This window comes from Melospiza georgiana, chromosome 3 (assembly GCF_028018845.1).
Source record: "Melospiza georgiana isolate bMelGeo1 chromosome 3, bMelGeo1.pri, whole genome shotgun sequence".
Classification (NCBI taxonomy): Eukaryota; Metazoa; Chordata; class Aves; order Passeriformes; family Passerellidae; genus Melospiza; species Melospiza georgiana.
In genome coordinates this window covers 62,778,045-62,805,616 of record NC_080432.1, presented here as the reverse complement: position 1 = coordinate 62,805,616, position 27,572 = coordinate 62,778,045, and the positions used below count along the sequence as shown (strand labels likewise).

General features: G+C 40.0%; 1 protein-coding gene across 1 annotated transcript; it reads right to left on the bottom strand.

The window, feature by feature from the left end:
• Positions 1–1,132: 1,132 nt before the first annotated feature.
• LOC131082001 (uncharacterized) lies at positions 1,133–25,941 on the bottom strand. The gene is made up of 14 exons (XM_058021469.1): positions 25,716–25,941; positions 22,444–22,563; positions 21,380–21,499; positions 20,170–20,289; positions 15,877–15,999; positions 14,770–14,852; positions 12,789–12,914; positions 11,916–11,961; positions 10,646–10,779; positions 6,223–6,345; positions 4,514–4,628; positions 3,508–3,642; positions 2,192–2,317; positions 1,133–1,254 (listed from the first exon to the last, which is right to left on the bottom strand). The coding sequence occupies exons 1-14, from the start codon at positions 25,939–25,941 to the stop codon at positions 1,133–1,135; spliced, it is 1,719 nt and encodes a 572-aa protein (XP_057877452.1).
• Between the last annotated feature and the right edge of the window lie 1,631 nt (positions 25,942–27,572).

Here is a 27,572-nt window from a genome sequence, read left to right as displayed (position 1 = left end):
GAGTCTGCCTCTCACCCCACGCCACCTGCCTGGGGTTGCATGAGAAGCCGGGAGGGGACAGCTGGGACAGGTGACACCAGCTGACCATAGGAACATTCCATACCTTACATTGTCATGCTGGGCATATAAAGCTGGGGAAAGGAAGAGGAAAGGGGGGTGTTTGAAGTTACAGTGTGTGTCTTCCCAAGTAACACATGATGGAAGCCAGTTTTCCTGGAGATGGCTGAACATCTGCTTGCCCATGGGAAGTATATGTGTAAGAAAATAAGTTGAATTTAAACACGAATACCTTTTTATTGTTCTTTAACTCCATTTAAAATGAAGTATCAATACAAAATGTAACAAAAAATCCTAATTTTGCTAAATATTTTCACTCATCCCTTGTTGCGAGTAGCTTTAGAAAGAATTTAACATTTGCAGAACACAGTTCTGTACTTAAACACATCTCACCCAAATCATTCATGGTTCCTGCTGTGTTCTGTACTTGCTCTGTGCAACATTTCCTTGCCTTAACATGCCTTTGCTCGTCTGCTGGAGAGTAGAGCCTATAGTGTGGACAAGGATCAGCTGTAAGACTTTACCTATTCTTGTTTCTTACAAATTTTTTGTACTTTGAGAATTGTCCCTTAGCAGTTACTTTCTGTAGTAACCTGTATGTAGTTTTCTACCTTTATAGTATGGGGTGATTCAATTATTTTCTAAAGTCCTTGGAGTGTGCTCTGAAATACAGGACATGGAACAGAAAGAGAATAAAGATGAATGCAGACCTGCATACTTGAGAGATGCCTCATCAATGGAATCAGCCTGTTGCATGAATAAAACCTCATTAATACAGTGCTGGTTCTTCTGAAGGGTGGGGTGAGGAAACCAAAAACAAGCCATGGAAGGTTAACCAAGCATAGCAGGTGTTTTTCAACATGTAGCCATGTCCTCAAGCACACTTAAGCAGCCAGCCAAAGGGTGCAAGGAATTGTGTTTTGACCTGCTCCAATTCTTGTTATCGGGACATCTCTCTTGTATGATGAAACTGCAAGTAGCAGGAAAATTACCGGAACCAAGAAAAAGAGTTGTTTGCTCTGAAAGTTCAGGCCATTGTATCTGGTAAGTTTTCATAAACCATTTGGCTTAAATATTAACTGTCTTCATGGCACATAGCTGCCCTAAGGAGCTCTTGAGTTTCCTCTGTTTGCTGACGGACTTGCTCGAGGAGTTTGACCATTTGGCTTTTTCTGAATGCTAATGAAAAGTCTGGATCTGAAGAGAAATAACAGGTGTTATTCAGATCCAACCTGCTATTTTTTGCTATGTTCTAATGCAGATGCATAGAAAACTTATTTTTCAGGTTAGATACAGTTGGTTGGTGATTCTTATTACAGGTAAGACAGAAAAATACCACACAAAGCACAAACAAATTCAGTTTTCATCCCTACAACCATTCAAGATTGCTGCTAAATTCTCCTGATCCAGACGTATAAATATCAGTTGCCAAATTCAGCCTTATGCAGCAGCTGCCTATCTAGATATAGTGGGGTTTTGGCTCTGGCTCTACATACATAAAGATATGTGCAATATACAGTTATTGCTACATTATAACCCTCATAGGTACTCAACTTTTATCCAAAGACAAGAAGACTAACTTAACTCAGCATAATATTAAGTAATATTAATGGACTTTGAAATATGAAGATGTGAGACTTCCCAGCTTTACTATCAGCTAATCATGCAACTTTCTTATTTGCTTGCTTCGTCAAAATAAACTAAAATCACATTTGAAAAACTTTTAGGTTGCAAGGAGCAAGGGTCAGACAAGCCCAGGCACGTTCCATCCAGCAATATTGGGATTTTATTCCAATAAGTGCCAAAAGTTCTTATATAGGATAAGATTTTCCTGAAGTCTCATTTCCCTGCTGTTCTGAATGCCTTTAGTTTTAAAGCAAACAAACAAAATCCTCCTGCCTTTATTGGGAGATTCTCTTGAGGAGCTGCTTAAAAACATGTAAGGTAACAGCTACCCTTGAGATTATTCTGTTTTCTTAAATGAGCAGAGCTAGTCCCTGGAGAAGTTTGCACTGTCAGTGGTTGGACTCATCTTAGAGGTCTTTTCCAACCCTAATGATTCTGTGATCTGTGTTACTAAGCAGTGCCTGTTTGCTGCTGATGGGTGCAGGCAGCCTTGGCAGGAAGGACATACCTGTTCGTAGTCTGCAGAGTGTGGAGATGCCCAGCTGCTGAAAACGGACCTCTTGGTGGGTAAGAAAATTCTTGAGGTAGGCTTGAATCTCTTCAATGTGATATTTCCACAAAAGCATCATTTTTTCTGCGTAAATGGGAGAAACAACGGAGATCAATACAAGCCTTTAAGCACTTTGAAAACTGATTTTTGTAACATTTCAATAATGACTCATCCACCTTCAGCTAAAACCAACATTACTGCAAAGACTGACAAGCGACTTCCCTGTACCACAGCTTCTGGTAATACTGCTGATACTTCCAGTAAATAAAAAGATGAGTGGGCTGCTGGGAATCTGATCCCTGTGCAAGGGGCCTACTGATTGACAGTGGTTGGCTTGGTAGGTGAAGCTATCCATTAGATGATTATGCTGTTGGATTCTGTTCACTACCTGAGAGAGAGCCTGCTCTGTTGCAAATCCTCAATGCTAGAAACGAAACAGATTTGTATTTTCCCTTAATGGGGACTCACCACACATTTCAGTTTTACTTATGTCTAATGTCTAAAATCTAACTATACCTTTCTAGAGAATGTTGGCAAGTATCATCAGAACAGCTTTTTCTTGCAAGTCTTAAAGGCTCTCAGCTGCATGAGGCAAGTATTTAAGCATAAAACTATTTTCTACAGGTAAAAATAATGCTTTTTTATTCTCTTTCATTGAAACTTGAAAAATTTTGGCTACATTCTTAAAACTACTTCACTGCTCCTGGTAATTTAGTCTAGAATTATATCAGCAGGATTTGGTTGAGTAAGAGTTTTTCTCTTGCTGATCAGGAAGTAGAGTTATTCTAAAATTTTGGAACACAGCCTCAGCTGTCTGTGGGGGATGCCATCACATTTTACATACTGAGAAAGAAGGTCAAACGGCAAGATATAACCTTATTTGAAGTGACCCTTGTCTGAAACACGTTCTCATCTTTCCCGTGGTGAGGAGCATGTTAATGGTCTCCCACCTTCCAACTGAAGCTGTTTGCAAGGACCTCAGAATTGGCTATGGACCAGCTCTGCAGAATGGCAGTTCTTGAAGAAGCCAAAACCCATGTAAATCAGACCTTTATCTGCGGTCCACTTTCATCCCTGGAGTTTCTCATGCAACTCAAGGACTGTTTTATTTCAAGGGGCACTTGTACTCTGAAAAATGTGTAGACACCAAGTGGGGGGATGATAGAAGAATATTTAAGGTTGTTCAGTGCCTGACAGTCCTTTGGGAAAAGGCTAACTTCACTCCAGACATCCATAAGTCTCTTCCAAAGCACAGTTATTCCTGTGTGAGTTACCATGACTGATCATGTGCTGGATGATGGAGGCAGCATGAAAGGAAGGCTCAGGATGTTCCAGTTGGCCAGCCAGTCTCACCAAGCACCTTGTCAAAGGTTCATCCATCCACTGGACCATGTGTAACATGGCTCCTTCTGGAAGGCAGAAAGGTAAGAGAATACTCTCTAAATAGGAACTCCAGTGTCAAAGCAATGAAGCTGAGAGTTCTGCCAGAAACTGCTGAAATGGTGAATCCTTCATGCAACTGGAGAAGCAAAATAAGTGCTGAACTTGGTTAATAAGTACGTTTAGGTTGTTAAAAAGGGTGATGTTCTGAGGTTATGCTCTCAGTAAGGTAAGGCCATGGATTTGGTTCATATTTTGTTGGCTTTTTGTTCTGCAAAAATGAATCACTTTATGTGCAAGATCCACTCTTGGCCCATTGGGCTCAGTCTGTCCAGCAGCTACTCCAGGAGTGTGCTCCACTCGCAAAATTAAATGTGATGTGTTGCCAGCTGCATCACACCAGATAGAAGAGACGACCTGTTTGACAGACAATATCCAATGCTAGGGCATGTTGGGAAAATTTACACTCGTCCTTTCTGCTTTAAAGAGTGCTGTACCTTTGATGAGTGCCAATTTGGTATCTCTGATGAAATCCATGTGCAAAATTTTCAAGATATAGACCTACTTAGTATTTTAGTCTTTTATATCAGTTTCTGCAATGATAAAATTATTTCAGCCTGAGAAACAGGGAAATGTTAGAAATAGAAGTAGACAGGCCATGTACAGCAGTGAAGTTCAGCAAAAACAAAAAAATAAAGAATTTTAAACAGTTGAACAAAAGTGCAGACAATGGAGCCCATGTATCCTGCCAGTGAATTGGATTTTGTTGTTGAAACTTACAATGAATTTAAAAGGAAAGTCTTGGGCTGTGTGTCCAGCTGTGCTCCATCTACTGTTAGAATTAATAAAGCACATGAGCACTTCTCTGATTCAGCCCTTGATGGAGGGTTGCTGCCATACCTTGCTTTGCTAGCTCAGCAAGGCAGGATGTCACGTAATGAAGGGAGTCTTCCTGAGTGTCGGTCAAAAGCAGGGTCTGGAGGAGACCTTCGACACAGCGGCTCTCCGTGATTCTCTGCCACAAGAGAGAGAGGCATGTTTAGCACTTCCATTAGGGTTTAGTGATGTCTGGGGGCTTCAGAAGTACTGAGGTGAAACCATCAATAATGGAAATGCCTCCCAGATTTACCACAACCAGGTGAAAACACCTCGGATTGTTCAGAGATCACCTGTACTGGGATACATATGTTATAGACTGAGTTGAAAAGAGATAGGAGGCTTAACTTGTGCTGGCCTGGACTAAAAGCAAAAAATGAGACCAAGAAATGAGTTCTGAATGAGTCAGCTGGAGGTGACTGGTTGCTAGTGAAGTTGAATCATGAAGTCATCAGCTCTCTGGGGTGTCCTAACAATGGAAGCTGCTCATGGCTCCCTAACTGAGCTCAAGTGTCTATCAGCAAAATGGAGTATCTTTTTCTGATACTCATTTTGTGCTGCATTTTTTGCTGTGGTTTTTTAACTTGCTGCTTAGAGGTTCAAGGTGGATTTGAGACTGCTGCTTTTCAAGCTCCCACACTCTGTTTCTGTCCTGCTGGCATAAAAACAGTACTGCCTTTTCCTTTTGTGCCAAGGACTTGTGTTTTAGGGAGCATTCCTTAGAATTGATCCTGGAAACCTGGCACTCCCACTCATGTCTGTTTATTCACTTATGCAGCAAGAGCTTGATACTCTCTACACTATAAAGCTTTATTGAAGGTAAAGCAGGTCCCAGCTGATAACAGCATAAAGTCACAGAATTTAAGTATTTTTAAAAAAAGACTATATTTGTGAAACTTTGAATGATGGTCCATTTTTATTCCTACTGTGGGCCTTGAGTTTAAGGGAATCTAGTTTCCTGCAAAACTCGCTGTCACAGCTATTAGAAATTTATATAATTCTTATCTTAGTAAAAAACCCTGTAATTTTCCTTCTGGATGGTTTAAATCTCTGGAACTAGTAGTAATTGTATTGTGAACAAAGGGGGAAATAAAGAACTGAGTCTTAAAAAGTGTGTACTAGGAAGTGGAACAAAGCAGAAGTGAGGATTTGGTGAGGTTTTTTCCTCATTATTGATTGCTACTGTTGGTACTCTAAAAGGCAAGGAGAAAGGAAGTGCATCCTTGCATATGGATTTTGAAGCAAAGTCAGCAAGAGAGATCTTTATAGCATTTTGGCATAAGTAGTTGTGTTGCCAAAGAGGCAAAATGTTCATCAATAGCTGGGGTTTTGTTTCACAGCAAACAGCAGCTGAAGCATGAGAGCCAGGAAATAAAAATTCAGTTCATAACAGACCTCAGATTTTCCTGAACAATTCCTTTAATTAGTATGAAATGTTCTTGCCTGAAGTTTTTATACTATGATGCAGTCAAATTAGGTAACCGCATCATTCATAGCAAAAATTAGATATTTATTATTTTAATTAGCTGTTTTGTATTGTATTGGGAAAATATGAATAGAACTACCTTTCATTATGGTCCTTTTATTCATATATTCAATTCTGTGTAAAATATATAGCAAATTGGCATATGTTTAATTACCCACAGCATTAATTATTTTTTTAAAGCTGGTTTGACATAAACGCAATGGCAACCTCACAGGGTATAGTTCAGTGACAAACATTGTGTACCTACCTGTCTGTTTTTGGAAAGGTTTCTGATGATGCAAGCAGTATGTCCAACAATCACAGGGTCTGTTTTATGTGCTGCCAGTAACATCCCCAGGCTCTGCAGTAGCTCAGCACATGCCAGAATGTCCTGAGGAGAACAACCAGTATCTCAGTATCCAGTGTGGACAACACAAAGTAGGTTTGCAGTGAGCTATGGAGAGATTGAATTTAGTTCTGCAAGAAGAGCATTAGTTTGCTTATTTAAACCAAGGGTGTGGCTGGGTCCAGTGCTGCTTCTCTCAATATGGTCTGATTGCACTGACTATTGAGCACTTGCTATGGAAGGCTGGAATCTTCAAGGCTGTAGTTTATTGTTGTTTCCATCAGGTGCCTCACCGTGGTCATTGCTAGTCAGGGGAAGGATGTGCAACCCTGACTGGAAGGAGAGGTTGTCAGGGTTGCTGTGAAAGGCAGAACTACACGGTGAAGTAGCAGCAGCAGTGCATCCTTGAGTAGCTCAGCAATTTACCTGGCTACAACAATGGATTGTATCTTTAGATCAGTTTGTGATCAGGCACCTCTTCAGTAAACATGTCCTGAACAACATCTTCTTTACACACTTTTCTATGCTGTCTGATGATATTTTAGAGGTACTTTGCTGGGTATCTCTCTCTGAATTTAGCCTTCCTCCAATTACCACTAATATTACTTGAATCACAGAATGACCCGGCTTGGAAAGGACCTTAAAGATCATCTAGTTCCAACCCTCTGCCATGGGCAGGAACACCTTCCACTGGGCCAGGTTGATTAGAGCCCCATCTAACCTGGCCTTAAACACTTCCAGGGATGGGGCATCCACAAATTCTCTGGGAAACGTGTTCCAGTGCTTCACACCCTCACATTAAGGATTTTTTTCCTAATATCAAATCTAAACCTACTTTCTTTTATTTTGCAGCCATTACTCTTGTCCTGTAGTATCAGATTGGAGTCTGGATTACTGCACAGGTAGTTACCTCAATAACCATATGGATTGAGGGAGCACTGCTGTGTGTAAGAGAAACCTGACTTCAACAGAGTTTATTTTAGGTCTATAGTTAAAAGCAAAAGATCTCCTCTTGGGAGTGTTTTTTCATTCAACCTCCTTCCCTTAGGAATTTAGGAGTTTTTAATGCAGTTCTTCTGTTTGTTCCCAATGAACTATATAATTTGTACTGCCTGGAAACTGAGACACATTAGCAAGGGAGTTCAATATAAAACAAATCATTAGTCCTATACATAGCTGCAAAAAATCACATAATTCTGAAACCTGTGAAACATCAGGAACACTAAAGCAGTGGTGAAGAGCAGATGTCTTTAAAAGTTAGTTTAACTTTAATATTTCTTTTGCTTAGGCTAAATTGCAAAAGTGTATCTTATTTTCTTTTAATACTAGCTGACATCTTCACTTAGCTCATTTTAAGCACTGTCACAACCAGCAATCCTAAAATAAGACAGGAAAGTAAGTTGAAAGGGCAGTTCTTCCACAGGGCATTTAAAAAATCCTATATGCAGACATGACAGTAAATTTTCCTTAGATTTTCTTTAAAGGAAGAAATAATATAGTTTTAGATAATCCAATTAAATTACCACTGATGACTGTCTTCTACGCTTTTGGGGCCAAATGTCCTCTTTTCTACATAATCCCATCAACTATGATACCCGTTTTGATTTGCTACAACCTGAGAGGAGGAAATTTTCTATGGATTATAAAGGAACTTTCTAATACATAATGACTTCCCTGCCAAGATATTTTGTTTATTTAGAACCTACATTAGCAAGTGACAGTACTTGAATTTTGCTGAACTTCTTTTTTTGGCTGGAATATGGCTGAGATCCAGATTTTGTTTTCTGGCTCAATTCTGCACAGTGCAAGAGAATCATGAGAAAACTGTGAGTAAAAATAGATTGAGTGGTTCAGATGGATATTGATCTAACTTCTCCCAAGACTAGAATATTTAAAAAAAAATAAAGGCAAGGAAAAAAATTCCAACAGCAAGTGTGCTTACAGTTGCAATGCTGCACTCGTACTCCTTACACAGGGATTTCTTGACAAGGTAAATATTATCCCATTTACCAGTTAGCAAAATGTCAAGGCAAAGTTATTTTGTACCTGGAGTGGAGATTCAGTGGCACCATCTGGAATAGACAGACCCTGACTTCCAGGTCTTTTGCTCAAAGGAATTTGACTTAAAGGACTGTTTTCTCACAAAGACTGTTTCTTTAGTGTTTCAGGGTTGGGCTGTGCTCGGGAAAACTGAATAAAATTCCCTCTGCAAGAGGGAAGTTTTCCAGCCTTTGCTGGGAATCCCTGTCAACAGCCTGACCAGGAGATTGCAAAAAGGGGGATGAAGCAGGGCAAGGAGTTCCCGTGAAGCATTCCTGGGGGTTTGCTTCATGGTAACTAAAGGGCAGACAGATCCTGCCCCATTGTATCCTGGATAGTATTTGTAATAATTCAAGCATCACTTGACTTGGTTGTAAAGGTTAGCTTTGTTCAGTGGTTTGTTTTCCAACAGTTGTTCCCATGGAGAAGTCCCTTTTTCAGTCACGGAGAATTCAGCCTGAGTTAGAGAAAGAAATGTTGAAAAGACTGGAAAAGCAGGCCAGAAAAGGCAGAGAGATGGGGAGGCAGGATATGAATACAAAGAGGTCAGACTCTTCTCAGAGTGCCCAGGGCTCGCTCGCACAAAGCAGCAACATTCAGCAGTCAGGGACAGCCGTGTTTGCTCGCTAAAACAATTTCAGAGATGTAGATACTTCTTACTGGGGAATAAAGTGAGATGCTTTGCTTTCCAGCCTCCTGCTACTGACCCTTTTTCCCTCATGAAGGATGGGCTGTTTCACCACTGGTGTAGCGAGGCTGAGTTCGCAGTGCCTTTGTTCCCACTGATCCTGACCACGTCTCTTTGTGGCCAGGAATTTGAAACACTGGTAAAGACAAGTTTCAGGACCAGGGAGAAAAGGATTTGTGGGTACTCTTTCCTGGGAGAACAAAAAATGTGAATGATATTTGGAGATAAGAAAAGCAAATCTGAGTGAGGACCATGCTCCAGCATAATGTCTGCTACTGAATAACATATTTACTGTGCAAATGGCCTTCAACTAACTTAATGCATTTCAATTGTAAGCTTGTTGAGAGCAAATTGTGTTTTGATTCCATGAGGCAGTTTGACAATCAATGAGGATGTTCTGTGCTCATGCAGCCACTCTGCCTTGAGTAGATCTGTGCTCTAGTTGCTGCTTTCCCAGGCATTGAGCTCACCCATTTTCCCATCACATCCCAGAGGTAGGGGAGATGCAATTTTGGTTTGCATACAGACAACTTAATTGTTACACACCAAGCTTTCCAAACCCAGAGTAAATTCCCAATCAGGCTGAGTGTATTTCAGACACAAGAAGCACCTAAGGCCACCTGAAGCTATTCAGACCCTGTCACTGCTGCCTGAAGCAATGTGGCAGTAAAGGTTCTCACATAGTTTTGCTCTATGCACGCAACCTTTGACTAACTTCAAATGTTGTTGTTAGCTTAAAACACTTATCAAAACCTTTCACATCTATTGTTCTTATGAATGTCCTTAATTACTGCAAAGAAAAGTTCATTTAAAAACGAGAGTAATCTGTCAGTACTTGCCATAATTTAATTGTAGTTAGACTTCTTCATGTATTTGCTAGTGTTGCACTATTAATGGTGGTGTTTACCCTGAACATGGGCAAAAGAATCGTTCTGTAACTTAGGACATGAGGATACACAGTCCTGGTGAAAGTCCTAATGCATTAACTAAAGATAGACAAGATTTCAAATTCTGTCAGTCCCCCTTTTTGTTTTGATGCTAATTCAAAATATGTCAGTATTCTACAAATGCACTTTTGAATAACACTGTCCATGTAGGGAGTAACATACATTTGCTCTTTGTTCTGCACTTGTGCACTTTAAATCTGTGCTCTAAATCAGTTTCTCTGCTTTTCAGTGGGTGGGGAAGCTCTGTAGCCAAGAGACAACTTCCTTGGTTGCCCTCATGGTGGCAGTCTCTCATGGTGCTGGGTTTGTCCTCCCCTCATACATAGATCTGGGGACTGAGGAGACTAGAGAGAGTTGCAAGGAGTGCAAGGCAGTATCCACATATCCAACGGCTATGACACCCATCTGCCTCTCTACTCTCTCACTGGTGTATCCTTGGGATAGCCCTCAGCACAACAGATGGCTCCTCAGGTAGTTGGTGATAGTGCAGATGCAGTAAACAAAGCCTGGATATTTTGGGTAGGAGAGAGAAGGGTTGGGAAGGCTCCCAGAGTCTCTTGGCCATTCTCAAATTGCATTTCATAGGCTGTTTTGCCATAACAGAGTGTTACCCCTGGTGGTGGCCAGAAGGAGTCTTTCCCCTCTGTTTTTGGGAAATGATCTCCCATACCTGGTTGGGCGGGTGCTGGGAGAGTATCCAGAGCAGAGCGATGGAGGCACGGCGCACGTCCTCACTTCCAGAGGCCAGGAGAGAGCACAGCTGGGGCAGGACGTTCTCAGCAACCATTTCGGCCTGGATGTCCACTGGTGTGGGAAAACAAAGGAGGTCAGGGGGGCTCAGAGCACTGCAGGGAGTAATTCAGGCTCTGACTCAAACAGTTGACTGTTGTATCAAATTAGAGGGGACCTCCCCATCTCTGTGCGATGGGGTAATGCCAGATGTTCAGTTATAAAAAGAAACCCTCATTTGTTCTGCCTCCTTTTGCTGAGGGATTAATACAAGCTTGATGGCAGAATGTAGGTTTGGGCACCCTCAGTCTGTGTCTGAACCTCAAAAAAACAAGTGAGGGGAATTTTCTGACTCTGTCATTGGCATAAGGCCAGGTATGAAGGTGGCAGCTTCTGCTAACAAACAGAAAGACCTCCCAAGCACCACCTATCTTGCAGAGTTTTGGTTAGCCAGAAGAGAGCCCAGCCATCCCACTGAGTTGTTATACCCCACTTGCTCCTGCAACCTCAGTGAGTGCACTAAAAGGCAATGCCAGAGCAGCCAGCAGATGGAGAGGCAGATCTAAAAGGTGAAGCAGACCGGGTGTTTCAAACTAATCAAGGAGTGGCACAGCACTTCCTTGGCTCTCAACTCCTCTATAATTGTGACTGCTTGAGAATTAAGCAGCTCTACATTTTCTAGATGAAAAACTCTACCCTGGAGTCTGGGACTTTAGCACTGAGTGTGCCAGTCCTCTGCCACTGTTTCCTGAATATGTCATAGAAATGAATCTTGGACATTTAATAGGGTTTTTTAGGAGAATGACAAATGCATGGGAGAAAATTATATTTAATGATAGACAGAATCATGCCTTGGAGAAGACAGGTCCCCACTCAATAAGCATTTTCAGAAGACATTCTGTCCTAGATGGGTTTAATGCTTAGGAAACATGGAAAGAATGAAAGCTTAGCAACTCACTAAGGCTCTGTACATAAGGACACCTCTGCTGCCTTTCTCATTTTCTCCAGATACTCCCCTTGCTACCTGGGAGCTCTAAAATAGATTTAGTTAGGGTATGCACTGCACCTTCCTCTTCCCTTAACATCCAGTTAAAATGTAGAAAATGTCTCTTTGCTTTTGATAGGAAAGGTTCCCAGCCCACTGTGCTCACTCTGAAAGGCAGAGAGAGATAGAAATAGTTTGGTTTCTTTATCTCCAAGACATTGCTTACCACTGGTAGCCAAATTTCTTAGGCAAACACATGCCTGGCTTGAAACCTGCTTGTGTCAAAGAGGAAAACCAAAAATTAAAAATGAGAGAGAGGAGGAAAAAGAGCAGTTTCAGTAATGCATGTTCTTGCCTATTGCACACAAAATAAACATGACAACACTAGTAAGCTCTTACATTATCTTCAATAGTAAGTTTTGGCACATGTTTTTTTTTCAAGTTTTGATGAAATTTTTTTTCAACCTCCTAGTATCAATCATCCTATTGTTGATGAAGAATGGGGCTCAGGTGTTGGCTTTATTTTAGGACATCTGATAAGTTATAAGAAAATGAAGGGAAAGAAATTGTCCCATTTGCTTTGCAGTTTTTTTCACCTCCCTTCTACACAGAATTTCAAGTTCCACCAGGAACTGTGGTTTCTTGAAGTTTCCTTGATGTGGCTTCGAACAAAGCAAAATTCTCAAGATGTCATGCTTGAAGCCATACAGTAAAAGTTCCGGATACCAAAAAGAAAAAAACAAGTAGCACAACAGATGTGTCACACAACTTCTGTCACACACACAATGATCAAAGACAGAGCCTGGACAGGGCACTTCTGACACAATGTTTCAAGTTAATAGCATACTGGCTATCCTAGTCTAAAGGAAGTGTCCAGGGCTGTAGAACAACTTTAATAATTTTCCTTTGCTTTCTTCATACATTGACCTTGTAGAACCCATGTATTTTCTATTATAGGTGTCTTTTCTCATGGGAAAGATTCTGCATAGGTACCTGTACAGTAGATGAACAGAATGATGTGAAGCTGAAACTGGAAGCCCAAATCTATAGCTCTACTTGGATGCTAAGTCTTTTCACAAAGAGAAAGCTACAGCTTTACCTTGTCCACAGAAGAGGATAGGAGAGAGATCAGTGTCCGCAGCAGGAATCTGTCACTGGGTCCCAGCAAGGCTTTGTGGTGCTGAACATTGGCTGCCACGTTGCTCAGGGCAGCACAGCTGTAGTACTGCAAAGAACCAAGAAAAAATGTAGACAGAAAGGTCAGAGTGGTGACACACTGAGGAGAATACAAATAAATTGGAGAAATGCTCAGATTTAAAACCAATAAAAATAATATGCTTTTTCATCCTAAGGGTGTTTATAGGATTGACACAACACGCTGTAGCTGCTCCAGCAATCCTGCTGGGGCGTGTAGTACATTCATTAGGACTCTGGTTGTTTGGGAACATGCTCTGCTGCTGCAATGACATGGCTGCTGGCATCTAAGTCATCTGCATCTATTGTATTATATGTTTACATTGATTTACTCAAGCTGGATGTAGCTCTTGCCCTAGCATGCCAAGAGATCATTTCCAAAGGATCTAACCATTAACACTAAGGAGGACTACGCATATAAAATTATCTATTACTAGAGAGGTATAATTAGAAGATGTTGAGCTACAGAGTTGGAAATTTTAAGATGTGTTGAGGATTGCAATGTAAGCTGTTTTCCATTACCACCTGTATGGCAGATTACCTTTGTCAAGTGGGCAGTTTGCTTTATCTCTTTGAGTGACCACATTCACACCTCCCTTGGGAGGGGACATCTGCTGATAACAGACTATTGAATGTCACTGCATGACTGATAAGAACTATAACATCCCACTGTGAGATGCTCCGCCCAGAGGGAGGAGCCAAGCATTGCTACTCAGATATAATCCAGAGGTTTTTGAGACACCGGCACAGCTTTCTCCATGGGATTCCCCAGAGAAACAGCAGATGCCTCTCCTTCCACTGGATCTTCAGGGGTAGAATACATCCTTCTCTACAAATTCCCCTTGCTCCAACAGAACCACACCTGATACTTCAGGAGGACTGCAGCCACATTTCCAATTGGACTGCCACCAACACCCTGACCCACAGGGTGTCAGGTTGGGTTCTGACTCTGTCAGTGTTGTTCTAGTGTACTGCACTGTTTATTTTATCCTTTATTTTTTTTATTTTCCCTATTAAAGAACTGTTATTTCCTGCTCCCATATTTTTGCCTGAGAGCCCCCTTAATTTAAAATTTATAGCAATTTGGAGGGGTGGGGAGGGTTTACATTCTCCATTTCAGGGGAGGCTCCTGCCTTCCTTAGCAGACTCCGGTCTTTCCAAACCTAGACAAGATGAATCTCAGAGAAATCTAAAAATGCAGAAACAGTTTGCAGAAAGCAACTCCAGAGGGTCCATCCCTTCATAAATGATGGGGCAAAAAATTTTGTGCTACTCAAAGGACTAAATAAACAAACTAGCAGAGTGTAAGGCTTACAACTCTGATTGCTAGTTTATTTATCAGCACACTTTTGCACTAAGATGAGCTCTCTGCTGAGTGTGCAGAATCAGAAACAGGTGTCTGTGATAGGCATAAAACAGGATGTTTTACAGATATGTACAACAAGAAGAAAAAGATCTTTTCAAGTTGTCTTCTCAGAATACTTAGTAACATTGCTTAGAGTGGATGATCAAAGTTAGGATGCAAAAATACCCCAAACAAAACAAAAAAACAAAACCCAGAGGAAGAGACCTATCTGCATCATGTCTGATGATCTGAAAAACACAAGAAGGTAGCCACATAACAACCCTGTGCATACATTAATGTGTGCTGGCAGAAGAAATTTTGGATCACAAACTTTCTCCTGTGCAGTGAGACAAATTGGGTCTTTTAATATATATTATGTGACTGAGCTGAGTTTCATCAAGATGCTCTCTCATGTTTCTCCACTTCACTAGAGAAACCATTCCTCCTCTCCCCCTTTTCATTTCTGCATACTGAGGTTTGTGCTCTCCTTACAGTAAGTCACAATGTTACTGTTTTAAAATCTGACCTATTTTAGTCATACCTGGACTTCTGAGTCAGGAGATTCCAGCAGCAAGGCAAGAACTGGTAGGGCTCCTTCCTTGCATAGAACTTGTTGGATTTTCTCTGCCATTAAAAAGAAAAAGTAAAAGTGTCTTCCTCCTTCCCTCCCTCTCATCTGGAGGCACCATTCAAAAGGGATGTGCACAATTCTTGGGTTCTGAAGAGTGCTGATGTTATCCAAATATATGCCAGTCAGTGTGATTAGAAAGTTTATAATGCTTGTGTAATGCAGCAGTATGCAGATATTTTAGCAAAAAAGCAGGCTGTCTGATTAAGCTTAGATGGTTTTATGATAAAACTGTTCTGAGAATCTGAATTGCTGGAGAAGCTGAAAAGCCTCCGGTAGGATCTTCACTATTATTTCTGTGTTTTACAACAAATTATTTAAAATATTCTGAATAATACCAGAAATGTAATAGCCAACTGTATAAGTTCTTGCCAACTGTTTCCTTCCAGAACACAGAGTTCAGAGATGTTACTCATGACTTTATCGTTTTGCTCTGTGGAACAATGGTATCATCTTGGTAGGTGAAATTTAATGCTGGTTTGTTTCAGAGTTAATTATGGTAGTCTACATATATTTGCAGAGGACCAAGTACTACTTTTGATAAAGCTGTTTGCAGATATTCCAGAAGCCTTTAATGTCTGACTCGTGATAGTTATACTTAGCATATTCCAGCACTGAGTTAGTCAGAACAAGCAAAAAACTCCTAAAGCTCAACGTTGTCGGATAAGCTCCTGAGATTGCTTTAAAGTACACCAAATGTCCTGCTAATCTTTTAGGCCAAAATGTTTCTTTAACAAATAGCTTTTTTTTTTTTCCTATTTCTTTGACTGATTGTTTAAATATTCTTACACTAGCCCCTTGGATTTGAAAATCAAGCTTTTTTGTTTTGCTACTAGGCAAAAAAGAGCCTGTATCAGCTAAACTTAAATCATCAACCTGTGGTACCAACATGAATGCCATATGCAGAGGAAATAACTTGTTGCTCAGATATGCTTTTATTCTTGCCTGAAGCTTTAGGATTATTTTTCTATCAGAGAGTTTTCTTTTGGCAATTTAGGTAAACCATTAGTCCAAAAGTACCTGATTGTGTGAGGTTCAGAACAGCACCAACTGCATTTTGCTGGACTCTGGGATCATAGGAATTGGCAAGAGACAGTAGGGGCGTAACTCCTCTAGCAGCACCAATAGCCTCTCGGTTGGACTCTGGAGAAAAGAATCAGAGAAAGAAAGAAATATTTACTGCCATCTTACTGTGAGCCACAAGCAGGACAACCAGCAGGACTATCCCTTGGTGTTCTCTTCTCTGATTTCTCTGCATGCTCAAAGGAAACTCTTAAAATTCTGAGAGCTTAACAGGAAGGAAACCAATTCATGATTTCTGGATTAGCCATAAATCACAGCTGGTTCAATGCTTTTGGTTTGTAACTACGATAATTAAAATATCCTTAAGATCCTTTAAACAGGTTAACAGAGTGTTGTACTTGCTTCAAACCCTTGGTATGTCTGGCCAACCTATTCACAGTGTGATAACCAAAAGCTACCTCATTAACTGCAGGTAAGGTTTAATTAATTTAGTAGGGTATATTCAGGGCCAAGTTCATTCTTGGAATTTCCCTGTATTACTCACTTGACATCTACAAACAGTGCAGAGGTTTCTAAGGAAATTAACAATATTTATACACAATTTAAACAATGGCCAGTCTGTGGAAGTTTGCTGAGAGAAACATGAAGCAGACAGAGCAAATAAAAAAAGGTATTTGGATGAGATCAAGTTTTCAGGTGCTAACTAACTTTGAGAGTTAAGAGAACAAAGTGGCTAGTTTTATACTTTAAACCTATATAGTGAGGAACTGACATAGATTAGCCAGGATGTTTATTCAAGTATAGTTCAGAGAGTATCAGTTTAATATTCCAGGGCAAGTAATCTTCTGTCTTCCTATGAGTATATATTTAAGTAAATAACTTTTATTCTGAAAAAAAATAGAGAAAAATAACTGTTCTGGGAAGACTAATCTATTGAAAATAGCTTTTCCATGTGGGAAGCTATTATTCTGGTGAAATATTCTGGTCCCTTTCATAGACAAGCCCTTCTCTAATCTAATCTGCCTACATACCATTCTCTTGTTTCCCTCAGTAGAAGCAGAAAGTCTTTTGTATGACTCCAATGGGTGTGATGCAAACTACTCAGGTGAATAAAAAAGAGAAGTAAAAAGATTAAGGAAGAATTTAGATATCACTGGTTCCCTTATTCTTGTACACAATATACTCCATAAATGTTTGTGAATGTGGAAAAGAATCTTACCTTCGAGAAAAGGGATTATGAACATTTGGACAAAACTTAGGCAAATTCTTTCTTCTATCAGATAGTGTGTCTGAACACTTGTTTCACCAGTTTATGACGACAGACTGGATGGGGAAATCAATCTCACCAAGATGCGTAACTCTTGCCATCTCTGTATGAGAGGTGGCAGGCTAGATCATGTTTCTCTCCTGGACCACCTGTTTATCTTAAAAAATGCAGTCCCTCCACTGATGCCACTGCAACCACTGACACCCCTTGGAAGGCTTTTAGAAGGAAGCCATGTGTTTGAGACACTACTCTAAAGTGGGGAAATCAACGTCTACTCAAGCTGTGTATGAATAACTCACTAATTTATAAATTCTTTCTTTCCACTCTCTGACATTTGTGTACCTAAAAATTCCCATCAAAACAACTTTGAATGTGCTTTACACTCAGTGCATCCTTCTTGTTTTAGCTTAAAGCAGATGTTCAGACCCCCTTAAACCCTGAACATGTGAACATTTAGTTCTGAAGTACTCTGAGTTCTTATCTCAGAACTGATTCACTCACTTTCACTCAGTGATTAAAAAGCTGCAGATAATTGCAACTATGCATGTGTCCTTTAGCTTCATGAACAAATGCTGGTGTTGGAACAAACTAAGTTTCAAATATTTTTCATCTGAATGAGTTAGTTTGTTCTTACTTTCAGCTCCCTGTTGCAGCAGGGAGACAACCCAGTTTACACATGACCTGCAGTAACATGACCTGCAGTAACACTGCTAAACAGTTTCACTCTGTACATAGTCTTGCATGCTTGTTGCAAAAGAATTAGACCATTCTTAGATGCAGAATTTTAGTCACCTTAAAGCCATCTAAGGATCTCCTAATTTGGTTGTGCTTCCATATTTATCTCTTTTGCATAAATGGTCTTCTTGAAGGATATGACTGAACAGGATACTTTTCTCAAGCAAACACCTAAAAATACCAGAGTCTGCAAGCTAAAATTAAAATAAACCCTGGAGAATTGCCTCTTGCTTTAGTCTCATTGCTGTGGTATCTAAATATAGTCTGAAAAACAAATAAATGGATCCAGCCCATTTGAATTCTAGTTAAACTGGGACAGAGATCCTCAACCCTGATCAAACACCAGGGAGCAACCCAGCCTGTGCAGGACTGCCTACCTCTATGTTCAGCTCTTTGAGTGCTTAATTTGGAGTACTTGTGCTCAGAAGGACATTGGTGCTTAAGGGAGTGTGCAAAGGCAAAAGAAGACCACAGGAAATGAAGGTAGCCTGGATCTACAGTAGCTGAGGGTTCCCTCCCTGTATTCCAGGTCAGACATCTGGAAGGGTATGAGTGCCTTCAGGACTAAGTAACATCCTTAGATGCCCAAACAAATCATTTTCACTGTGGACTTTTTAAAACAGGTGAAGGGACATCTCTCTAATTTTTAGGGGCTTAACTTCAGTGATTCTACACAAAGAAAGTCCTTCTAGAGCCAAGTACCTAAAAGTTTAGTGATGTCATGCCTAATTAAGACATTTAAATGAGGCAATTTGCATTCCACACAAAGTAATGTAGCATGTAGAATTTTTAACCTGACAATAATATACAATGCTTAAAAATAAGCTCCTAAGGGAAGAGTGTTTAAAAACCTGAAAATAAAACAAAAAAGTGGGATAAAATGCAAATCAGCACTTTCATGTGGTTTGATCCTGCTTATCCACTCCTCCTTTGTAACATAAATACTTAAATGAGAAATTAACACTTTCATCATGCTTCCCTCAACCTTCTGGGACATCAGACTGCACCTTCCCAAGCTGGAAAAGGAAGCTGGCTACAAGAAGGGAAACAAATGTGAAAACACAGCTTTTCTACAGACTTGTACACGGTTTGTTCTGGAGAACTATGAGTTTGCACAAGGTAGAGTAAGACAGACTAATATGATAACCTTTCTTTTGGTATCAGTGGCTGAACTTACCTGTCTGGATACCAGGAAAATATTCATATCATTATATGAAATATTCATAGTTAAGCAGAAGATGACAAATGCAAGTAGTACAAGATGGATAAAAAACTGCCTGAAAGCAAACTGGCAGCAAATTTTGCTGCATGGAAATGACCACCTGGGAAGACGCTACAGATGGAATTCCATGAGGGCTAGTCCATATTTGCTTTGAACCAGAGAGTTAACACAAAGATACGAATGTAGAACTGTCAAAGCAGTGGAGGACCAGAATATCTTACAAATAGCAGACAAGTTAGAATACTGAAGCAATGGAAACAGAATGAAACCTGTACAAAATGCAGGGATGTGCACTTGGAAACGTGTGGTACAGAGCCTTGGTTACTTGGTGTCTGCTGGAAATAGCAGCAAAGGAGGAGCAAGCCTAAGTCATTAAGTCAGCTGTAGGTTGACAACATCACCATGGCACAATGACCAAACCTGCAAGTGTTACTGTGAGATGTACCACAAAACATATTTCCATATGTGCCACAACAAAAGGCACAGCTGAGACCCCAGCTGAAGTACTGCACATTTCTGGTGACTTCTCTTTCAGAAGAGATGAATCCAAACCAGAACTCCTGTAGCATTTATCTATATCTTGGCACTGTAACAATGCCTGAGGCCTGTGGTATCATGATATGGCACATGCAAATGCTAAGTTCCATTCCTGGAACATATCATTTACACCTGGAAGGACTCTGAAGATGAATGGAGAGTCTCACTTACAAGAGGAGTCTTAAAAGACCTTGGCTTTCTCAGTCTAGTAAAATGAAGAAACCTCATAAGCACAGACATCAGAGGGACAGAACTCCTGAAGCAAAAGCCAATGCAGACATTAATTAAGATAAGCCAGTCATGAATACATTTAGGATGAAAATCAGAAAAAGGTTTGTAATCATAAGAGCACAAAGGTAAGAAACACTGAGAAATTTCAGGAGGTTGAATTTATGATGTGGGAATGCCAAAACTTGTTGCTGCATCTTATGACTTTTAAACCAATTGCAAATAGGTTGTTTCATCTTAAAATATGATGGAAGAGTTGAATGAATTCACAGCAGAGGATAAAGGCAAAAAGAACACTCACCTGAAACAGCCAAAGTCATGATGCAGGCGCAGGAATTACACTGGACAGTGGGATCCTCTGATTCAAGCAGATCCAGAATTGGCTCAAGTAAACCCATTTGGACAACTAATTCTTTGTCAACTATTCAAAAATTCAAGAAAAATTGACAAATAAAAAAGTAAGCAGTCAGTGATTTTGTGGAAAGAATACATCATCCATTGACTGCTTTGGAGATCTACATTAAGATTATACTAAATAGAACTAAGATAGAAACAGCCAGAAAGCCACTCTCAGTCTCCAGCTAGGTTTGCCTAATTCTCCTTTAAATGCATGAAAGAGTGTAACAGATGTTTGGAGGTTTTAGGTCAGAAGGTCCCAAATCAGGTTAATTTTGGCAAGAGCAACTGCAACTTTCCAATAGGTTCACAACTTACTCAGCAACCCTGCTCCCCCCTTTCTTTTTCTTCTGAGGTCTACCCTTTAAATATAATTTTTCTTTGTAAACAGGGATATGATATTATTTGCAGCATAATCCTTTAAAAAAAAAGCAAAGAAAAAAGCTAACTTCACTGAAGACTGACCCTGTCTTCTGCTATTATGGGACTGCAGGATAGAACACTTGTTGTGGCCCGGGTGACCAGGAGTGCAGTAGTAGGAGCAACAAGGACTCTGCTGATGAGGTGTGGCATGTTCATGCCCTGTCTATCAACATAAACTTTATTGGGAAGTTATTCTTCTGCATCTCCCAAATTCTATCTCAAGTCTATTTTCCCCTTTAGTTACAGAAGCAAGTGAATTATACTAAGCATTTAAACTTTTTTTTCCTCTACAAGCAATTTAAGACTAAGGACCAGTTCATAAATAACCAGAAAATCAGCACTGTCTTGTACACAGAGTTTATTTCTATTAGCTGTATCCATTGGTTGAAAGGAAAAATGTCTGTAGATCCAAGAATGAGAATAGAATTCCCACACTGGCCTGGGAATAATTTATCTGCCTTTGCACACAGATCCAAGAACTCTTGTCACATTATATAATGTGGCTGGAGGGATCTGATCTATCTTGGTGCCACCAGAAGCTCTGTATCTTACACTCAGAATCAGACTCACACTTGTCCTATGAGGAACACAAAAAAAGGAATCTAGATTTGCATAAAGTGCCCACCTTCTGTCTGAGTCTGGCTGAACAGATACTTCTTCAACTGAAGAGAGATGTGTCATTAATTACTCACTATTTCCTTCCAGCAGGAAGTTGACAAGGGACAAGGAAGACATCTGCTGCACTTCCAGGTCAGCAGAACGTAGTAAGGCATAGAAGGGTTCCAGATGTTCCACAGGCAGGGGGATGTTCACTGCAAGAGTGAGAGGAAATATTCATGAGTCCCATTGTTCATCACAGTCACATTTTTCCCTTGATGGACCCAAGCCTGAGGTGCTCCCATGCACAGGCTGAGTTGTATTCACCTTCATCAACATTCCACTGCTACTAGCAAACAGGGCAAGTTTCCTGAAGAGGTTTTGAATAATCAAGTACTTCAAAAACACCATGGGAAGGGAAGCAGTGTGCCTTGCTACCAAACAAGTCATTCTGCCTCACAGCATGTCCTTGCCTTATGGCCACCTGCACTTTTTATCCAGCAAATAACACATGGGATAAAGCTATAATCCAAGTGACAGAATATTCTCTTTGAAGTAAAATTAAAATAAACAAATAAATAAATTGCAACCGGCTTATTGCTAGTATTTTTTTTTTTTTTTTGTAGAATTCAAACTCTTGCTGATATTTTATTTGGGATATCTAGGCTGACTCCTAACCATTAACAAACTACCTAAAGAGCCAAGTGCTCCCACAGAATATTTGGAACAAAGAAGAATGTGTCCTTCATAACTTTTCACTATAATCTGTCTTCTGGAGCATTGTCCTTTTTTGTATATAATTTTTAACATTAACTGGTCACTACGTCCATTTCCTTTCACCATATTTTGACTGTGTTGCTTTCAGGAGATTCAGTATACACTAACTTTAAATACTTTGGGTTCTGCTGAGCTTCACTTTAGTGTAACAATTTCATAAGTAACAGTTTTTTATAATTGTAAGAGATATCTCCTTATAGCAAAACCAGAACTGACTCTGCCTATGTGGCAATGACAGTTTTCCATCTTCCTTAGCAAACAACATGGCATGAAAGCAAAAAAATAAACTTGCTTAATGAATCAAAAGGAGTTTCACAGTTTGAAATAATATTTTTATTTATAATTACATGAAAATTTTCAAATGCTTACTGAGAGAACTTACTGTGCTGACTCACGTGCAAGTAATAGAGCGCAGCCGACTGCTGTAAACCTGGGTTTTCTGAAAAGGATAAGGTCCTCAAGGCTTCCAGAGGGTCCTTTCCCAGTGGAGACATTTCAAAATCTGAAGATGTAAAATGACAGCACAGGCTTAATTACATCTGTAAAGGGTTAGTTTACAAAAAGAAATTAAAATTTAAAGCCAACCAAACACATAAGGATTTTTGTACTCCATAAAGCCCATCTATCTTTATTCGTGTTTCCATGAGCAGAAGCAATAGATGAACTGGGAATAACCTATCCTTGACAATACCTCTTGTAAAGCTCATAAAGCTAGTGATTGGAAACAAGATAAATTATAACCTTTAGACATTTTATGCTATCTAATATAAATGCAGGTGTTCTTGTTCTCCACAAAAATCTTTACCTTTTTCTGAATCTTTGTTAAAATACTGAACATGGTGTTAAGTAAGAGTATATGTTTCTAATGTATGTTGTATTTCTATATATATTTATAAGTATAGAAAGAGTATATATTTCTAAGTTACCATATCTGAAGTTCACTGTGTTTCCTGTCTTGGGTATTGAAATACAGGATTTAAAGGAATAGCAACATGGACTGCAAACTGGCTTGCCTCAGGCTTAAATTTCTAGCATGAGTCTACCTGTTCTTGAGTATGATAGCTCCCCTATGAATAAACCAGATGTTCAACAACAGTCATCAAGCAATAGCAGTCATGCATGACTTCTGTAAGTCACTGCATTATATAATATAATATGTGGAATGGAGCAGCAGAGGGGAAAAGGAAAGGGACATTGAATGAAAGAACAGAGTTAAAAAGGAAATATGATTGGTCAACTGGTGGAGCACACAATGATAAGATGTATTTTCAGGCAATAGATTAAAGCTGTGCAATAATGATTGAAACATTCTGTGAAAAGTATCTAGCTATTACCTCCCACGAGACAAAGAAATGTGAGGGACGTGAGAAGCATGAGTGTTCATGCCTCACTGCAAAACAAAGCCAATATCTCAAGCCATTAGAAGCTGCTGACATGTCAAGACTAGCAAACTCCTACCCTCAGAATTAGGCAAGTGAGCTTCACAGAACTGCTTCATATAAAGATAATTTTAAAAAATAATTAGTAGTATACACCAAGGGAAGGACTCGCCTGTGTGTGCAAGGTTTTAGACAAAAAAACCCCAAAAAATCTCTTCATGTGGTTTAATTCTGTTCCTTTCACTATCTGAACCTGAATCTATCTGATTCTTCTATATGTGGTTTTATCTGGGAGAGTGATAAAACTGAAACCACTCAAAATCTTCACCTGCTCAAAATATCAAAATTTGCTGCCCTGGTGAACAGATGAGTGTGATGATCAACCATGAAGTCTCTCCTTGCACCCAAATTGTCCAAACACTGTCTTTTTGCTTATTAGATTTTGTTTGCTTATTATATTTTGTTCCTATTTATTATATTTTGTTTATTATATTTTGTTTTGAGGATAGGCTTGTTCCCTCTTGGAATAAAATACAAAGGTGAGTGTTAAAGTAAGAGGAATGTGCCTTGGTTCTCTTTGTGAAGCTTCCCTGCCTCCATTTGTCTAGGCAGTAAGATCTGGACATCCAGACAACCAGATTGGTTCTGCTTCCTGGGTGCTGTATGTGTCCTGTCATTCACAGTGGGACCTCCTTGACGCCCCTCATTGTCATGGGTACTGTTGTCAGAGAAGCCCTAGGTTTCCTGCTGCTGTGCCCCAGCTCCCAGGGATCCAAGACAGAGCAGAGTTTTGAAGACAGATCTCAGAGAGGAAAGGATCTCTCAGGAAAACACACATTTAGTCTTTTCAGGGAACACCAGTGGCTGCTACAAGGAGCTATTCTGGCCTCCCCTTCATTACATCTCAGCCATCAGCTATGCAGGGACACAGCCAAGACAGTCTCCAATACACTCAGGAGCACACTGGACTTTGGAAGAGAAAGTTCATCCCTGGAAGATCTCCACTGTATAACAAGTTGAAAGATCTGTCCCTATTCTGGACATGAATATCAAGATTTAAACCAGGTCTAAAGGTGCAACAATCAGTGAATCTTAGCAGCAGCACAGGACCCATCGCATTCGCTGGATAATGGCACCAGCTTGTTGTATACCAACTGAGGCTAATCCACACATGTTCCCAACTACCAGAGTCACAGCAATTATTCCACAGGTTGTTCCATGACAGACCATTTCAAATAGAATTAACCATGTCACACCAAGGAAAAATGTCTCTCCTGGTTCCCCTTACAAGATTGTTTCATGTTCCCAAAAAGACAAGTAAACGAATAGTAGTTCCACACCCTTCACACAAACCAAAGTAGGGGACTGTGTAATTTTGTGTAGTAGCTTTAGCCCAAAGCTGTTAAACATAAAGTATACCAAATTAGTTGTGAGACAAAGCAAAACCAATCAAGCAATGACCCCTTTATCTTGAGATAAGGAGTATTTTTAGATTGGACAACCAACAAAATACACTCATTCAAGATGACTGCAGAAGTGAAATAATAAAAAAAAAAAGCTTTCCTATTGATATTGTATCCTAGGACGGGACAAAGAGTATATCACAAATAGAAAAACAGAGGAATTAGGCAGATAACCTGTAAAGCAAAGGAGACAGATGAAGAGTTATGGATCTGCTTTGATTCAAACAGAATCCCACAATTGTGATTAAGCCTGATGTCTAAAACATTTGCACAAAAGCACGGTTGCTTGGAATCCTGAGAACTCAACGATGCTTGTCCCAGGGTGACTTTGATCTTCCTCATGTGTAGCCCAGACATTCCTAGCATAAGTCCCAGAGTTCAGCCAACACAGAGGTGCACAACTGTGCACATCACACTGTGATCTGCCCACTCACAGCTCAGTACTCACGTAGCATCCAGTCCTATCAAAGCCTATGTCCAATTTTGTCAGTTCTTTTTGACTGACTTCAAAAAAGTAACTTTAATTTCTAGAAGGACTCACTTTTATGCAACACATTTACATGGGTTATATATTAACAGTGGTGGCAGAGCAAGAAAGTTATTGACCACTTCTACCCAGATCCAACTGTTGCACGACTTGAGCCCTTGGTGCCCTGTACACAAAAAAAATGCTCTGTAGCTCTGGCCTTTCCTCATCATCACTGAGCTGCTCAATGCCATACCAGAGCAGATCAGATAGCAATTTGCTTTCAACCCACAAAATTAATCCCCTTGCTCTTTCACAATCCTTTAGAAAAAGAAAGTCTTCTCACCTGTTTCAATATGCTGCAGAAACTCCTGTGCAGTCACTCTCTCATGAGGCTGTAGGATGGGCTTGTACAGCTGCCTGTTTTTAGAGCTGTTCTGTTTTAAGCAGGAGCAATTGCTTATCAGAGTTAAGCATTCCTTGATGCCTTGCACCAAGTCAGAGGACATCCTCTGAACAAAGCCTATGAAGTCCCGCAGGAGCTGCATGCATCGTCCACATAGCTGACCCATTCTTGTTCCAGCAGCAGCACAAAGCAAGAAGAAAAGGAAGGAGATGGAAACAAAAGTTTCTTCTCAATTTGTCCACTTTTTGCACTAGCTTGCCTCCTCACTCTTTGTTCTGTCTTATAGATATTAACACCACACCGTGCACAGATGCTGTAAGGCAGACAGACTTCTGAGTCCAAAAGAATACATTTCACAAGGCTGGTTTCTGCAGATCTCCTGAAGTTCATAAATTATTATTATTATTATTATTATTATTTAAAATGAGTGCACTGGAGACACACCTTCCTTTCACTTGAAGAGAAGTAAGCTAATGACCTGAACACATTTCATAGAGAGCAAATGGAGCTTAGGTTATGGATCATCCAACAAAGCCTGTATGAGACTAGAAAACTCTGGGATAATGCAACCTGTTTTTGTAAGGCAGCTTTCCACATGAAAGGTAGGCACCACCTTGTCTGCATGTGTACAAGCTGCAGCTACCAATTGGAGAGAGGAAGATAAAAAAAAAAAAAAAAAGGCAAGTGAACAGGTTTTTCCAGTTTTTGCTGAAGCACAGATCAGAACAAAGGAGCTGTTGGACAAACAACTCATAACTCAGTCACCTGACACTTTGCAAATCAGCAAGAACAGAAAACAGGGGAAAAAAAAAAAGACAGTGGCCACATGAATTTCGCACCATTTTCTTCCTGTTGAGCCAGTCCTGCTGAATGGGCTGGATAAGTTAGCAATGGCAGGATGCAAAAATTATCTGCTGTTTTCATGCAGAAAGAGGTAGTGAAGGAAAATGTTCAGTTCTCCTTTTGCTTAATTCACCAGTCTGGTGCATGTGCCCACCCTTGGCTGAAGAGATTTACAAATGACCCTGGTTTAATTCTTGCAGCATGAGGTGATTTTTGTAATATTGAGAATTCCAGTAAAACCTGGTTTGATCCACGGTCACCTTAATTAGGGATCCTGTAGGTACAAGTCTGCTGAAAGTTAATCACTTTTATTAACTTCTTATTCATAGATCTGGTGGATTTATTCTAATGATTGCATTTGATACATTTAGTGGGAAGTTTTCACCTCTGTCCTTTAATGAATCTTTATTTTCTAAATAAATCATGTTTGAAAATCAACCCATTGTTCTGCACCCATCTCCAAACACTCATGAACAGACTCACCCAAACCCCTCTGGTCTGTCCAACAACTGCTTTTTTTTTCTCTTGATGTAATTTTCTTAATCACAAATACCACCTGTCACAAGTTTACCTACACTGGTAAACCAAAAGATATGACACTTCTAATACATAATGCAATTCTTTACCAAGAACTGTAATTTTGATTTTTCTGGCTATTTCCTGGACCAGATCTGCAAATTCATTGAGTTCTCATCTCTGTCTGGTTTCTTAATGTTACCAAAAGCTAGGCTAGTATGTCTATTTTCTTGTCATGTTTTCTGGATCCTTTCAGTAGGGCTCTTCTAAAGAATAGGGAGCCCATGTGACTGCCAGGCCCTCCTTTTGCCGCCTCTTGCTCTTCACCTTTGCTCATCATTTTCCACCCTTCAGCTTTCATCCTAAAAGCCTGCTACCCATCACATGCTCCTTCTGTCTCTTGCTCTGCTCTGTCTAATAAACTGTAATGGTTAATTG